The sequence below is a fragment of the Phodopus roborovskii genome, unplaced genomic scaffold (genome assembly GCF_943737965.1).
Source record: "Phodopus roborovskii unplaced genomic scaffold, PHOROB, whole genome shotgun sequence".
Classification (NCBI taxonomy): Eukaryota; Metazoa; Chordata; class Mammalia; order Rodentia; family Cricetidae; genus Phodopus; species Phodopus roborovskii.
Genome location: NW_026126517.1, coordinates 10,628,406 through 10,646,009, shown reverse-complemented (window position 1 = coordinate 10,646,009; position 17,604 = coordinate 10,628,406). Strand labels below are relative to the sequence as shown.

General features: G+C 41.8%; 1 protein-coding gene across 2 annotated transcripts in view; it reads right to left on the bottom strand.

Moving 5' to 3' along the window:
- Prdm10 (PR/SET domain 10) overlaps positions 1-17,604 on the bottom strand; it is a 70,265-nt gene that overhangs the window by 31,934 nt on the left and 20,727 nt on the right. The window contains exons 8-12 of one of the 2 annotated variants that reach the window (XM_051197005.1): positions 16,101-16,218; positions 12,678-12,807; positions 11,180-11,422; positions 5,605-5,952; positions 3,759-3,914 (exon numbers count right to left, since the gene is read on the bottom strand). In XM_051197005.1, the coding sequence (XP_051052962.1) occupies positions 3,759-3,914; positions 5,605-5,952; positions 11,180-11,422; positions 12,678-12,807; positions 16,101-16,218 (995 nt within the window). The remainder of the gene's footprint in view (positions 1-3,758; positions 3,915-5,604; positions 5,953-11,179; positions 11,423-12,677; positions 12,808-16,100; positions 16,219-17,604) is intronic. The other variant, XM_051197004.1, reaches the window with a different exon arrangement.

Genomic DNA, 17,604 nt, shown 5'->3' with positions numbered 1-17,604 from the left:
CTTCCTGGTTAAATCAAACACTGGCCTCTTCTCCACCCTCTATCCATTCCACTTCTCACCACCTCATCTCCTTAGTCCCCACTGCTACTTCTGCTTACAAAATCTTCATGCTTCCCTCATTCTTCATTCTCTTCCATTCTCTAGCTATGTAAGAGCTATGATGGCATCACCTGCAAAAGGTCCTTTGGGGGTTGATAACAAGCATTTCATTCACAGATCAAGAAATGCCCCAGATGAAGTAGGCCAGGTGAGATCATGTTGATTTCTATCCAGGAGTAATAAAGAGATCAAATGATCTCAAGATAGTGAAGGAGGGACTAGACCTTGTGTTGTCTTTGATGCTGAGATAAGAACTGTAGGATCTGTCTGCATGGAGAACTGCAAAGGGTTTTTCAGAAGGGTCACAACATTATATTTGTTCTCTAGAAAATTTTCCCTGGTTAGAGTGAAAAGGCCATTGCAGTTATGGTGGTTATGCGGTGCTCACTTGGCCAAGGCAAAAGAGGTTTACATGGATCAGCTTTGTTCCACACTGGAAACAGCCACAAGAGGCACTGGCAGCAGTCTTAAAGGTGGGGCCAAAGCGGCTGCCACGCAGTGCTGGATCTGGAGGTGGTGTTGAGTGGGAAGGTGTCGTTACATCCTCATTCCCTCCCACTGTGGGACCCATTGGCCAATTCCAAACTTCCCTCCATCATGGGTTGACACTGCACTGGAGGAGCTGGGTCCCAGGTTGGCTCCCATCTACCAGAGCACTTGAGTGGATACAATAGTGACTTCTCATGCCCCAGATCCACTTTTCAAACTCTTATTTCTACATCTTCTCCCATAATTAAGTTCTTACTCGTATAAGAACATTCCTTATTCTCTTAACAGGCATAGCAGTTTTGATTCCATGATCCAAACCTATCTCATGGGTTGAATGACATTAAAGGAGAAAACAGAAGCAGAAAGGTTTTATTTTCTTCTTAATTCTTTTTTCTTTTAAAGTTTTTATTACATTTGGGTTTTGTTGTTTGGTTTTTTTGAGACAAGGCTTCTCTGTGTCATCCTGGCTGTCCTGGAACTCACTCAGTGGACAAGGCTGACTTCAAACTCACAGAGATCCACCTGCCTCTGCCTCTTGAGTGCTGCGATTAAAGGCATGTGCCACCACCCAACTATTCCATGTTTTATTTGTAAGGAGAAACTCACATGCCATGGTGCAAATGTGGACATCAGAGGACAGCTTGAAGGAGTCAGTTCTCTCAGTGTGTGGGTTCAGTAACTGATCTGAGGTTGCTAATCTTGGAAGCAGATGCCTTTATCCACTGAGCCATCTGACTGGCCCGATTCTTTCAATTTTTAATCTTCTTTTAAGCATTAAAATAATATCTAGCACCAGGTGGTGGCAGTGGCACATGCCTTTAATCCCAATGCTCAAAGCAGAGGCAGGCAGATCTCTATGAGTTCTAGGACAGCCAGGACTATACAGAGAAACCCTGTTTCAAAAAACAAACAAAAATCTGGCATAAAATAATAATCAAAAAGTATTGAACCAGGCATAGTGGCACATCCCAGCAATAATCAAGTGGACAAAACAGATTCAGAAGCATTAGGCCAGCCTTAGTAATACCCTACTTAAGAACAGCCTAGGATACATGAGATCTTTTCTCAAAGTAACAACAATAATAAAGTGTTGGATGTATGGGCAAATACTAACTCACAACACAGGGATTTCTTTGCAGAGAACATTTTTACGAGGTTGGAGAGGTAGTTATTGGTAGTCTATGACTAGCATACACAAAACCTAAGTTCAAACCCCATATCTAATATAGAAGGTATAGAGGAGCAAAAGGGAAAAGGAAAGAAGAAGAAAAGAGGGGGAAAGAAGCCATGGGGTTGGGGAAGGGGAAGGAAGGAAAAAGGAGAGAACAGGAAAGGAAAGGAAAAATGAAATGTAAAGGAAAATGTGAATGGGGAAAGGTGAGGGCTTAGACTATTATGCAGAGTATAATGATTTCAAGGGCTAGGATTTTTTTTACAGTAGCTGAGTAGGGTGGTGCATACAGGAACGGAATGAAGAAATGGGGAAGAGAAAGGAAGAAAGGGAAGGGAAGAAGAAGAAGAAGTTAGGGAGTGAGAAAGAAGAAAGGGAAAGGAGAGGAGAGAAGATGAGACTACAGTGGCATATACTTTGGTGGTGTGTGCCTGTAATCCCAGAACTTGAGAGTAAAAATAAGAGAATAAGAAGCTGAGGGCAGCTTGACCTACTTAGAAAACACCATCTCAGCAAGAAAACAAAGAAAAAGGAAGGTGGGAGAGAAAGAGAGATGGTGATGGTGGGAGGGAAGGAGGTTGCAAGGGAGAGAATGGGGGGGGGGGAGAAGAACCAGGAGGAGGAGGGAGACACAGTGAGAGAGAGGAGACGAAGAGAAGGAAGAGGAGGAAGGGGAGGAGGAGGAGAAGGAGGAGGGGGAGAACACCAGCTCAATGTACACTGTTCACAATGGTGTTCTTTAAAAATCATGTGTGTGCGTGTGCACCAGGCATGGTTTGCATGTACAGGCCAGAGGACAACCTGTGGAATCAGTTCTCTCCTTCTACTAAGTGGGTTCCAAGGATCAAACACAGGCTGTTAAGCCCAATAGCAAGCGGCACCCCTACCCACTAAACCATCCATCTCACCACCATTTTTTTTTTTTTTTTTTTTTTTTTTTTTTTTTGAGACAGGGTCTCAACTACATACCCAGGCAAAGTCTAAGCTGAGCTCAAACTCATGGCAATTCCCCTGTGTCAGCCTACTAAGTACTGAGATTCAAGTCAGATGCCTCAATACACAGCTCATACTGGAATTCTTCAGAGATTTCAACCATGCCAACATACTAGAAGCCATCACAAATATGATCCATAATTGATCTATAGTGGATGCACCACAAAACTTAAGCTTTTTCTCTTTAATGTTCACATTCCCTACAAACATACCTCTTATTTGTTCCCTCTCAAGAATCTCCAGTTTCTTCTTACTTAATTTTATTGATCATTAATGAGGCAAGGACATTTGAGTATCACAAGCGTACATGAAGGGCAAATGATAACTTTAGGGGTAGGTTCTCCCCTTCCTTCCTTTATGAAATCTGAGTATTGAACTCAGATTCTCAAGTTTGTGTGGCAAGTACCTTTACCCACTGAACCATCTCATTAGCCTTCTTCCAGGTTTCTTTGATGAGTGACCATAGCCAGGTTTAGCAATGCCTCTCACTAACAAATACCTCTGAGTATCCTGCAGACTTTCCCTTGGTTTCTTAATTCCAAGCAGATTACTGGTTTGGGTTTCATTTTGTTTTCTTTTGGGTTCACTATGTAGCACAAACTGGCTTGCCATTTCCTATATAGCTCCTCCTGCCTCTGCTCCTGAAGACTGGGATTCTGCGACAAGCTGCTTATGTTTTATTAGAGCCCTTGAAACCATTACAATCTCCAGGGCTATCAAGCCTCTGTTCTGGCCTTTCCCCTCAGACATGTTTCTTTCCATTTCCCATCTCTGCCAGAGAAGATGCTGCTTAAGTGACTTACCTGTAGATAGATAAGTGGTCTAGTTTTCAGTTGTTAACAAATTAGTATGTAAATATACTTGTCTCTTAGGACTTCCACAGTAATAATCTAGTCCAACTAACCATTACTTAGGACATATGCACAGAGCCATGAAACAAGCTGGTGTTTGTCCTTAGCCTGACTGAATCCTGGGCAGGTCAGTCCCCTTGGGATGCAGGTCTTACCTTAAACTGCTTCCCACAGGTGGAACACAGGAAGTCCTTGCGGTCAGAATGCCGGAGCATGTGCAGTCTCAGTTTGTCGGGGCGACAGAAGGCCTTGTCACACTCGGTACACTGGTAAATCTTTTCAGAGTGGAAGCTGCGCACGTGCTTTTTCACCTGGCAGTAAAGACCAGGGGATGCTCAGGCCAAAAGAAAGGACCAGAGGTGGCTATGACGCTAGGGGGAGCCAACACATCACTGAGGACTTTCAGCGGTCTGGCCAGTCACAAGGGATGACTGCCCTCAGTAACACACGCTGTCCCTGTCACAAAGAAACAGCACAGACCAGAGAGCCCTATAAATCTGAACATCCCGGGAGACAGAGCACTGCCTCAATCTTCCGTACAATTTTCTTTTAACATTAAAATGCAGGGCTGCTTTGAATTTAATGAATCTTGCTAAAAATTACTTATTAGAAGACAAAAGTCATTTATCCTCATTTTTGTTTCTACATATGTAGAGGCAATTTTGCTTCATTAGTAGCTGACCCTTTCATCTCTTCCTATAAAATCAGGTTTGGGATGGAGCTCAGTATAACATAACCGCCTGTAGCCACCAGCACTCGAGGCCCTAGGTTCAGTCTCAGCACCTGGAAGAAACAGTCAGGTTCTGAAGAAAGACAGGAGTCAGATGACACTGGCAATAGTAGTCCTTTGTTAGTACAACACCGATTTCCTTCCCCCTTGACTGGGACATAGTCTCTTTACTTTCAGATAATTTTACAGCTTTACTCTGGATTCAACTCCAGTGCTTGGGTGGCAGTGGAAAGCAGAGAAGGACTTAGGTTCTAAATTCTTTTAGCTATAAATAATAAATGAAAAAGCTCTGGGAGGAGATAGGGCTCAACAGTACAATGTATGCTAACATGTAGGATGCTTTGAGTCCAACAGCCAGCACTAAAGTGGGGGGTCAGGGGGGAGTAACCTGTGGACAGAAGCTAAGCAGGAAATCTACCAAACTGTTCTTTAAAGCTCCCTAAGGTGGGATTCCTTTTCCCATTGCATTATGCCTTAACAACTTTCTGTGTGAAGACAAACTTTCCAAGACTCTCACTGTTAGAAGAACTATGATTAAATCACAGTTCTTTTGCTTTTCTAATTTTAAACACTATTTCTATGAGATACTGTGATTCAATTATTTACCAAATATAAAAGTATTTTCACTTAAAATCAAGTAAGAGACAGTCTGGAATTTCTCTGTCCCCAATTTTGTCCTAGTACAACAGAAAAGATAGCATATTAGATGCCAACTTTGTTTCCTTTCAAGAGACATAGCCTTAGTAAAGCAAGACAGGAAGCCAGATGGGAGAGAGATGTTTCCCATCCAGAAATGAAGGAATATGTTCTGTAGCTTCTGTGCTATGTTATGAGTAATGGATATTTGACAAAGATTGGTGTTTCAAGATTTTTTTGTTTATTTTTAGTGCATGTGTGCTATGATGCATATGTGGAGATCAGAGGACAATGTGCAAGCGGAAGTTCTCATGTGGGTTCTACGGACTGAACTCAGATCAATGGGATTGGCAGCAAGTATCTTTATCCCCTTGGCTATCTTGCCAGCCCCAGGTCTCATGTTTATTACTAAAAAATAACCTAAGACATTTAAATAACACTGATCTGGAATCTGGAGAGCTAAGGAAAATAATACTCTGTACATGAAAAGTAGTTAGAAAACTATTGCAGTTATTTAAAAAAAAAAAAAAAAAAAGATGAAAATATAGGTGCTGGATGGTCTCAGTTTTCCAAAACTTGAAGTTTCTTTTACCAAAAGATGGAAGCAGACAGGAATCTCAGGCGCAAACACTCACCTGGATAAAATCTGGGAACCGTTTCTTACAAGTTGGGCAGGTGAAGTAGCCATCATTGATATGAATGGCCACATGATCTTTCAACAAATCAAGGCGGTCAAAGGATTCTGGGCAAAAAATGCAAGAGTAAGTCTTCTGGTCCGAATGGAGCTTCATGTGGCTCTCCAGGGAGGCGCTGCTGATGAAGCCCTTGTTACAGAGATCACAGGTCAATGGGCAGTTCCCCTCCCGCCCATGGAAGCGCAAGTGTTGGTCCAGTTTGTCCTTTTCCCGGAAGGCCTTCCCACACTGTAGACATTTAAAGGGACGGAAGGACTTCCGGATAAACAGATGCTGAAGAGCTGCATTCTGAAAGACACAAGCAGGGCCATGTGGTGAGGGCCAAGAGTGACCACTACAATCACACTTCCTAGCAAGCTCAGCTCAAGCTCACACAAAAGGAACCGGGTGAGAATGATGCAAGCCAAAGCTATCCCAAAGACCTGTGTCTTGAAGAGACACAGTTTGGGGGTTTCACTTCATGTCTTTATACGTGCACTTCCTTTTGAATGGATTTAAGTAAATTTCAAAACTTTTTTTTTTTAAAGACAGTGACTCACTATATAGTTCTGGCTGTCCTGAAACTCACAGATATCCACCTGCCTCTACATCCCAAGTGCTAGGATTAAAAGAATCCACTGCTACACACTGCTCAAAATGTTTTCAACAGAAAGCTAAAGAGGAAAGAAAGCAATTTGGAAGAAAAAAATTTGGGTAAATCGCACATGCATGAATGAAACTAGAGCATGTCAGTCAAAAGTCCTTGATGAAGGAATCTGAAATATTTTGCAATAAAATAACAGGAACTGGAGGGTGATTAGATCTTCTCCAGAGAGAGGCAGAGAAAGAAACAGGTATGGGGTTTCTTTGAGCATAAGAAATTAAATCAGTGGATTTTACAAAATATGAATTACAGATCTCAATAGAAAACGAGCTGAAATACGGCTATGTGAATGTATTTGTTTGTGGGGCATGACATGAACACATCATAAATGGAACATATATATTTCAGTTCTTAGAGAATGTGGAGTAGTAGTTGATCAGTTCTAGTTAGAATGCCGCCTAACAAAGCTATGCTCACGGCTGTGCTTCCAGTCCAAACAGGTCAATCTTCCTGTTTCCTTTTCAGAACAGATTGCCCTTCTAAGGCTGGTTAGCTATCTCGTAAATCCATGTAACTGTCACAGGGACTCCAGAAAAGATGATACTCAGTGGAATCTGTCATGGCTGCTAGACAAATAACTGGCACTCCACTGAGAGCAAAGCCCCACAGATATCTTTCACACTGAGAATACAGAATCAATATTTAGTTGTTCCACAAGGAAGACTCATTCCTATGTTCCTCAAAGCATGGAGGGCAAAGGTCTAGGTGGCTTTCTGGTAGTGAAATCCTTCAGAATATACCTGTGAATGGGTGTGCCTGGGCAGCTACAAGGGAAGAGTCACTGGAAGGTTAATAGGGGAAGCAAATTTCTGAACATGGTCAATTCCCAGAAGAGTTAACTGTCTCTCCAGGCTTCCCTAACAAGTCTATTAATTTTGAGTGGCGAAAGGCAACTCTCCATTGTCTTTCTAAGTTGATGGGGGCTATTTGGAGGATGGGAGTAGGGTACCACATCTTATCCCTTTTTGTGTCTAGAGCCCTTGGTCTGTGACTACTTGGTCACAGGAAGTCTCACATAATGGCTTGAGAATTAATAAAATAAATATACTTCAAATAAAACTCTAAACATACTCCCAGGTTCTTCCCTACAGTGCCCACGAAGACCCTGAAGATCTTTTGTGAATCAGCCACAGTTGCTTTCATTTCCTCGAGCTACTTGGCAGAGGTCTAATCTTTTCACTTTATCCTGACACACTCTTGGCAAAAAGGTTCTTCCTATTTCCCTCTACTTTCAGAATGCTATGGAAAGATGCCAGGTAAACAGATGCTCTTCTGAAGCTCACTGAAGATTCAGAATATAGAGCATGTCTGCCATGTAAGAATCACTTCCTTGATGCAACCTTGGTCAAGTCTCCAAGGACAGACCTGCTACACAATAGTGGATGATCCCACGGGGGATTCCGTTTCTCCTGGGTGCCAAATTCAGAATTCAGCTTTGTTTTGTTCCATTATGCTCCTCAGTCTCCTGTCTTTTCTGATTAACATGAGTACCTTCAGACACTTGATTTGAACGGAGCAGCCACCTGGCTCTCCTTCCTGAGTTCTACTGCAACCCTTATCATCTGTGTCATTTCCATGGAGCCCTGAACACTGTCTGAGTGCTCAAGAGCTGTCCTGCTTCTATATGAGTTAATGGCCTTCATGTTACAAGGCAATGAGAGTGCTGGGCTGCCCCCACCTCTGACCCACTTACATAGAGGCTGCCTCTGCTCTATGGTAGTTTCCCTGTGCAGTGGGCTGCCCCCACCCTTGACCTACTTGTAGGCTGATTCTGGTCTAAGGTAGCTCTTTTGTGCATAACCACACCTGGGCCACTTCTAGACGGAACCATTATAAATAGGGAGGCTGCACACAGATGCATTATGGGTCTTCTAACCCCTGAGCTCCCTTAGTCAGTGTCACCATACTGTATGGTATATTAGCTGCTCAAAGCTACCAAAACAGTATCTTCCTTCTAAACCCTGTTAAATTACAATGAGTACTGAGGGAAGATTCTGTATTTGTAAAATGATTCTCAAATTTGAATTAGTAGCTAAGGGGACCCACACTACTGATCTACTGATTCATTTCATACTATTTTGATCCTGAGACTAAAGAGAATGAATCAGCTTGTTTGTTGGGTTTTGGCTGTATTTAAAAAAAAAAAAAAAAGTGGGCTGGAGAGATGGCTCAGTGGTTAAGAGCACTGACTGTACTTCCAGAGGACCCAGGTTCAATTCTCAGCACCGACATGGCAGCTCACAACTGTCTGTAATGCCATATAAAATAAAAATAAAATTTGAAAACCAAAAGAATAATTCTTCAATCTATCATATATCCAGATTTCACAACCTTCAGTAGGCTAACCCTACCCAAGATACCTCACTCTCTACCCTCCTTCACCTGGCACTCATACAAGAGTCAAGATACTGTTTGTGCTGTCCCATAACTACACCAAGCACATCTTGTGCCTGGGCCTCTGATCCTATGTTTGACTTCCTATGGAGTTATCTACCTTCCAGAGGAAAAGTTTTCCAAGGGGCTGTCTCCTCCTATCTACAAATTATTTCCTGACTTCCCTATATTTGGCCTTCTATTCTTCTCAGTTCCTGAGCAGTCATAGGCTGTACTTGTATATTTGACACAGAAATGCAAATAGTCCTCTGCTAACACTGGCTCATTATTAGACTGTAAGCTGCTAGAGTCTTGAGCTCTGTGGGTTGCGCAGACACTGCTGGACATGAGTCTGAGTCCAGCCCCATAGCACCGACCACTGAAATTGTTTCTGGGCTGGAAAGGGCTCTGGAGATCACTTAGTCCTAGTCTTCATTTGCACAGGAAAAATCTGCAGCCCACAATTTACTCATTTGTCTATTTACAAATAAATTTCCATTATTAATTAATTAATTCGCATTTTCAGAGGCATCCAAATTGTGTTTTCGATCTGGATTTTTTACGTACAGGACGCAAAGAACAGCAGGTTAGCAAACACTTAAATAACATCTTTTATGTGAAACACAGGAAACAAACCTACCTGCAGCTCCAACTGAGCAGGCAGCATTAGAGGAGAGAAAAATAGTTACATTACCAATTGGATTGGAAGACTTCCCTTCAGTTGGTCATTACCAATCTGGATAAAAAGATGAAAAAATATATAGCCCTACTTTTTAGAATGTATGAGAGGAAAAATCAAGGTCAACTAATATCGACCTCCAAAGGCTTCACACAAGTGGCTTTTGCTTTGATGCAAGGAACCTTGTGTTGGAACCAGTACCCCGCCTCTTGAGAACCGAAGTGCACAAACAGGTATTCTATGCTTGTGCATTCCCAGCTTGACTACAGATGTAAGCTTGTTATTCTTTTTCCCCTCAGAACAATTAAATGGAGCGAGCACTTCCCTTAACTTGGTAAGGCGCCTGAATTACCAAAGGACAAGCGACAGCAGCTGGGCAAGAGGGCAAGAATGGATGGGGGAGTAATGTGTAGTGATGGGTAGAAGACATGGGTAGAAGTCACACGATTTCTATTTCAGGCCTGTATTTATGAATTCTTGAAATTATGTAGAGTGAGACAAAAGTTGTATATATTTCAATTACCATTCATTCACATGATTTTTCTTTCAAGCCTGAATTTATTAAATTTTGGAAGTTATATAGAATTAGCTGAGAGTTGTTATCTATTTCAATTCTAGGACCCTCAAAAAGTTTATTTAAACAGTTTTCAGAGCCTTTTGAGGCTGTCATGGGACTAAGAATGTGTAAATGTATTGTTAAATGAAATGAATCTCCAAGGTCCCTTCAAACCTACAAGCAAAGCAGACCAAAAGAGGGAACAGACCAATCTCTCATTCACAGCAAGACCCCAGTCAGAAGTTATCATCCCTATCTCCGAGGCACACTTTCAATGCCTTGACTAATCATCATTAAAAAGAAAAGAAGAAAAGACCAGAACAAACCGAAGCTAGCATGACCATCCATCTAGAAAACTTAAAGGCTAAAAAGTTTTATATGTCTCTTGTGTATATGTCAAGTCTCTCCAAATCTTTTTGCACAATAGCTGCCACAAACACAGGTTTATGTCATTGCTTGTCAACACAGACATCACACCAAACCATATTGCTTTCCATACACACTACAGTTCCTAACTCAGGCTCAAATGCAGCCCACAAAATAATAAAAGAAGCATGTTAGGAATGGAAGACAGAGGACCTCTGTAGCTCAAGTCTAAAGCCAAGACACAAACCACACAACTGACACACTGATCAGCTCCCAAATGTGCTCTATTGCTTCCAACTGTACCAGCTGTGGACCCTGACCCTGACACTTGCTAGTCTCCCTTGGAAACCACAAATAACCGCAACTAGTTACCCACAATTTCCTTGAGAGCTATGATTAGACAGAGATTAGAAGAGCTGAAAATATAAATATTTTAGGTTGGGAAGTAAAGCTTAGGGGAAGAAACCCTGTTCAACCTGTGTAAGGCCTTTGGTTCAACCTATAGCACAAAAAAAAAAAAAAAAAAAAAAAAAAAAAAATTAAGTAAAATAGAAATAATTATTATAATTGAATATACCTATGTCCCTATTTTTTTACAACTTTAAATTCATAAATATAGGGATCTGTCCTAAGTATATGGACATGGTCTGCCCAAATGCAGACCTCTGTGTGTCTTTACTATGTTGACTGAGTCTGGGATAACCATTTCAGCTTGCCATGAACAGAAACACTATGAAAAAGTACTTTTGCAAAGAAAAGCAATATAAAGGGCATTTGGAAAGTTAGATACAAGATTTCGAAGCGAACGGTCAACAGGCTGGGACACAGAGCCCTGAGAGAGCTGGCCAAGAGGAGGAAGGTAACCAGCCAGACAGGGAGTGTGGACTTTCCCACTTACTCGGATGCGTTTGGCCCTGCGCATGTCATCTGCAGTCAAAGTGGTCTGGGCAGGCACTACAGTCTCTTCTTGCTGTGGCTGCAGTTGCAAGGTGTGAGTTTCTGGTTCCTGCTCCAGAGAGGATGGCGTTTCCTGTGGCAGCTGGGGGATTGGGATGGATGCTTGTTCTGGCTGATCCAATCCATTCAGAGCAGCTGGTTCAACCTCATCGAACTGTTCCTTTGTGGGGAAATGCAGCAAGTCCTGAATTTTGCAAACACCAGGAATTACCTCCCTATCTACACAAAGATCGGTAACAGGGATACTACTGGCTCAAATTCAGAATCACTGCTATTTACTTACTTAAGAGATAACATAATGTCTTGCTACATTACTAGGCTGGCTAAAACTCCTAGGCTTATGCAGTCCTCCTGCCTCAGATTCCTGAGCAGCTAGGACTATGGAACATGCCACCTAGCCCAGCTATAACTTAAAAAAAAAAAAAAATGATTAGCATTATGGTATAGAAAATATACTCTCCCTCTGAGAAAGTTAACATGTAAATGTGTGCAGAATGCAAAAACCATAAGACATCTCTGGTCACAGAACAAAGAAACTGACACAATCTTTCTGGAATATCAATCATTCTAACGGTTTAAGTTAATTAGCAAAACCCTCACATAACACGTCCAGTCAATTTCAAATCTTTAGGACAGCAAAGTTAAATCTATATTGCAAGCAACACTTAAAATACGTTTTTTTTTTTTTGGGGGGGGGGGCAGGCAGTGGTGGCACATGCCTTTAGTCCCAGCACTCAGAAGGCAGAGGCAGGTGGATCTCTATGAGTTCAAGGCCAGCCTGGTTCACAGAGTGAGTTTCAGGACAGACAGTGCTACACAGAGAAACTCTGTCTTGAAAAAACAAAAACAGCAACAACAAATCCCACTATGGGACTGGAGAGATGGCTCAGTGGTTATAGCACTGGCTCTTCTTCCAGAAGATCCTAGTTCAAATCTCGGCACGTAGAAAATCCAAATACCATTCCCAACATGTACATGCAGCTAGCAACTGTGTGTAACTCCAGTTCCAGTGGTTCCAGTGCCGCCTTCTGACCTCTGTGGGTACTGCATGAACAGGTTGCATGTACATCATAGAGGCAAAACACTCATACACATAAAATAAAAAAATAAAAAAGTCTTAGTCCAACGGTAGTGGCAAAGCCTTTAATCCCAGCCCTCAGGAGGCAGAGACAGGTGGATCTCTGTGAGTTCAAAGCCAGCCTGGTCTACAGAGCACGTTCTAGGACATGCTCCAAAGCAATACAGAGAAACCCTGTCTTGATAAACAAAACAAACAGACAAACAAAAATTCCCACTGTTCCAACCCCCCCTTAGTTAACATGAGAACACTCTAATAAGACAGGATTATAAACATCGGGAAGCTATTTCAATATAGGCACAGTTAGTTGAGTACTCCCCAAAACAAGCGCCCGAAAAGGAGCTCCTTGAACCCCCAGTACCTGTGTTCCATCGTCACTCTTTTCCCCGTTTTCACTCGTGATTTCCAACCGAATAAATTTTGGAGGACGCCCGGGCCGCCGGCCTGGGCCAAATCTCCTCTTGCCTCGACCCCTTCCTCTGCCTCTTGTTCTGGGAACAAGAGATTGAGTTACATCCAGTCACCACGCAGCACCCATAGCATCGCTCCCTAAGGGGTTCTTCGTTCTCACATCATCACTTCCCCTGGCTCTTTTCTCTGATGGAAACCACTGTTTTGCTAATGTGAGCTTCTTGCATTTTTCATCTTTTCTCTATAGCCCAGAGAGATGTCTTAAATTTATTGGGGGAAATAAGAACTAGAAAAATACTGACAGCACTTTACTTTTGAAAGGACAGAACATGCGTGCCCTATAGCTCGCTCCCAGGATTCAGTCCATTCTTCTCTTTTTGCAGTGGCTCCTACGTTTTCCTAGAGATTTAGCTAAATTCAAGTAACAGTCTTGTTTTCCACAGTTTTCCAGATAGTTGAAAACAAATCTCTATTTCAGCTGTTTCACAATAACTCAAGTGAACACAAATTAAAACTTTAACTGATTTCCAATAGGCAAAAGACCCCTATCAGATGAGACTCCGGGGCTGGGATGAGGCTCAGTTGGGTTGCAGTGTGCTTGCCCAGCATCTCCAGAACTGCACATGACAGATAGGATGGCACACACTTCTAATTCCAATGCGCAGGAAGTGGAAGTGGAAGGATCAGAAGTTCAACATCACCCTCAGCCACATAGCAAGTTCAAGGCCAGCCTGAACAACATTAAATTGTATCTCAAAACAATGAGAGGGAGGGAGGGAGGCAAGGAGGGAGGGAGGGAGGGAAGGAGGGAAGGAGGGAGGGAGGGAGGGAAGGTGGGTGGGAAGGAGGGAGGGAGGAGGAGAGAGAGAGGATTATAATCAGTAGTAGAGCACTTGCCCAACAAGTGTGAGGCCCTGGCCAAGGCAAGGAGTTGGGCAGATGAACTCAGAAAGAGCATAATAAACTTATTTTGGAAGATATGTGTGCTGTCCTACCTTGACTGTCAACTTGACTAGCCTGAGAAGCACCCAGGATATTAGCAAAGCACACCTTTGTTTTGTGTGTGTATGACTGCTTCCGGAGAGGGTTTGCTTAGTGGGAGGGAGCTGCTCTAAATACAGACAGTAGCACCCCACACACTGGGTCTCAGTGTTCTAAAAAATGGCTTTCTCAAGCCACTATCACAGGGGTCCTCTCACTGTTGCTCTGTCATGACATTCCACCACAGAAGACTGAAACTACAAACAAAATAATCTCCCCCAGGAATTTTTTTTTCATTTATTTTGTCATAGCAATGAAGAGCTAACACAGTGTGCAGGGCACATATTATATGAATCAGATCATGTTTCACTCTTCCATGCTGTTATTTAACAAATATATATTTTCCAGGAATTTTTTTCCTATTTGTTTTTTTCTAAGATGAGGGGTTTTACAAGTTGCCCAGGCTGACCCAAAACACCTGAGCTGAAGGGACTGTCCTGCCTCTGTCTCCAACTGTCACTACAGGTACCCAACACCTCACCTGAACTCCAGGAACTTTAAAAAGATTCTTTATTATGGAAAATTCTAAATATAGGTAAACGGAGAGAAAAGAATAATGAGCCAATATATTCATACTCAATTTTAAGATTTATGACCAATCTTATGCTATCTATATCCCCACTACCTCCCTACATATACCCATTAAATTTCAGGTATCCTTTTATCTGTAAATACATCAGAAAGTAACTCTAAATCCTAACAATTCTACATATGTGTGCATGCATATAAAAACATAATAACATTATTATACCTTAAAATTTGATAGTTGCTCATTATTAGTAGTATATATCCAAAATTGTAACTTTCTTGGTTGTAGCAAAATTATTGTAACAGGTAGCTAGTGAACATTTTATCTATGTGTCATATACTATGCAAAAGCACCAGAGACACCACAATATATGTGACAGTTTTTGCCCTCGGAGATCTAACAGAGATTGTAGGCAAGCAAACTAAAAGTCAAAATGTAATATAAAAATGTTACAATAAAGTCAAGCATAAATTTTAGAGACATTCAAACATGAGTGACTTGAATCTCACTGTGTTGTCCCCTCCCAACTCCTGTGGTCATATCCTGAACCTCGTCACTCTTAGTATAAAACTCCATTATCCCAAATCATCTTGCTCTCCAGACCACTCCCTCTAGTATCTGGATTGCGCTTCTAGTGCCCACTTCCGGGCCTGTCTTTTCTTCCACAGCAGGCACTCCTGGGACTATCATTATAATCACACTGCTGTTTTTTTTTTTATCCCCACCCTTATTGCTGCTTCTTTATTTATTGTTGTGTTGATGTGTATAATGAAATCACAAGCCTGTGTCATTCAATCCCCTGCCCTCTCCCTACCAATACTCTCGTAGCTGGAACCAGCACATGTACTTTCTGTGGTTTCTTTCCTATTAAGTGACCATGAACTCAGTGTTGCAGGCAATCACATGGTTCCTGCCTAGAACATCTTTTTTCCCATTTTTCTAAATATGGTTTTATGTCAGTGCCTATCTTTCCAAACTCTATAAAAGTGGACCTGTTCCATTACTACCACACTTCTCTAAGTCTCATCTTCCACTTGATCTGTGGAATAAACTCTATCGAGATTCCTTGTCTTCATTCTTATCCCTGAATTAGCTAGGCTGAGGTTTTCCTTGTAACCTAAAGACTATCCATCACACTTCTGTTAACTTTAAATTTTGTACCATTTGATCTGGCTGCTGCCTTCTTCATCCTACATGACTGTTCCCTGTCTCTTTTTTACATAGTGTAACTAAGCATATAATTTACTCTCATGAAGAAATCACAGTGCTGGGAAAATCAGAGATGTATATTACTTCAAATGTACATGCTGCCTTTAGAATTTCTGATTCAGGGGCTACAGCATTGCTCAGTAGTTAAAAACTTTGACTGCTCTTCCAGAGCACCTGGCTTCAATCCCCAGCACTCACACAACTGCTATTAACAGTCTGTATCCAATGCCCTCTTCTGGTCTTCATGAGCACACATTATGGTACATAGACACACATTCAAGCAAACTACCCACAGGTATAAAACAAAAATAATAAATAGTTAAAAAAATCCCAATTCAGAATCTAGTTAAAGGAGATTTAACTAGGGTAAAAGAATCTCAGAAACACAGTTATGGGTTATTCTAGAAAAAAATAGATAGCAAAAAAGAAGACATTTCCTAAGGTATTCAGCAGTCTATCTGGTTACCTGTACATACATGCATTGTGTATGTATACACACACACACACACACACACACACACACATTTTCACACATCCACCAATGATTTAGAACAATTAGAACCATGTCTGTGAGCCTTGGTCTCATATACCCACCTGGTAAACACATCCAGTTTCTCGTCATGAGAATTGAGGTGCTGCTGCAGCTGCTCTGAGCTGATGAACCGGCGATTGCATTCATAGCAGGGCCAATTCTTCTCTTGCTCTCGAAGAACTACAGCCATGAGAGAGAAATCATAATGTATAGCTATGATCAACAGACACTAGGAAGATATAGTTCCTGCTATCTCCACCGTTCTTTTTCAATTCAAATAACTGCTATTTGAATTCATTTCTTGTCACAAAACAAAGGCTAGAATTTGGCAGAAGTAATGTTTAGGATCTTATTCTCTAAAACTTTCATGTAAGATATCAAAGGACCCATACCACCCTATGTCACCCTCTCAACACACAACAAAAATCTATGAAGGAGATCTGTGCTTAGATAACTTCCTATTTCAGATCCAACTCTCATAATTAAGGGAGTATCTTATCAAAACAAAAATCAATGTCCAACACAATCTAGCAAAATGTCCAACCATATCCCTGAATATATGCATACCCCATGACCCAGCAGCAGTTCCCTTCCCAGTTGTATACCCAACCAGAATGTGCACAGATCCCTCCTAAAACACACACAGAAGAAGTACAGCTGCTCTCACATCAGTCCAAAACTGCTGACAGTTGTATGATAGGAAAAATCTGTTAGCCTTTATGCTTAGTCCTTTGGAGATAACCTCTAAGTCATTGGAATTTCCTGAACGATAGGTTCTCTGTTACTTATTAGTCCCTCATCCTACCTGATTTTATTCCAAGATGTTCCAAGGTGGGAGCTGATTTGGCTAGAAAACCATGACCTTGTGATTAGAAAGTTGGTACTTTGAGCTTGCTGATGCCAGTCCTATGTCAGGAGGGAAGGGAAGCTAGAGACTGAGTTCAGTCACATGCCAACTACTCCATTAGTCAGGCCTATATAATAAGACCTCAACAGAAGCTCTTTATTGTTAGGGACAACACACCACTGCTCCCAGACTCTATGTCTATTGGACTGGTCCTGATGTATATTCTTTATTATAAAACTCTAATCACTGACTTTAGTACTTTCCTGGGCCCCATATGTGATTCATTCTAATAAATAATGAAGCCTGCGAGGATATGGGGAGTCCCCTAGATTGTGGCTAGATGTACAAGTGGCATGGGAACCCCAGAACCCTGGAGCTGGTGTCCGAACTGAGTCTTGTAGAAGACTATGCCTTTAACCTATGAAACGTGACCTAATCTGGGAACCTAACATCATAACTACATTTCACAACTAAATCTACAACAAGGTAGACAAACTGTGACACAGTCATGAGTAGAGTGACCAACAGCAATGATAATATAAAAATTAATATTCTAAGCCAGGTGGTGGTAGGGTAGCCTTTAATCCCAGCAATCAGGAGGACGCAGAGGCAGTCAGAGTTCTGTGAGCTCGAGGTCAGTCTGGTCTACACAGTGAATTCCAGGATAGTCAAGGCTATACAGAGAAACCCAGTCTCAAAAAATAAATAAACAAACAAAT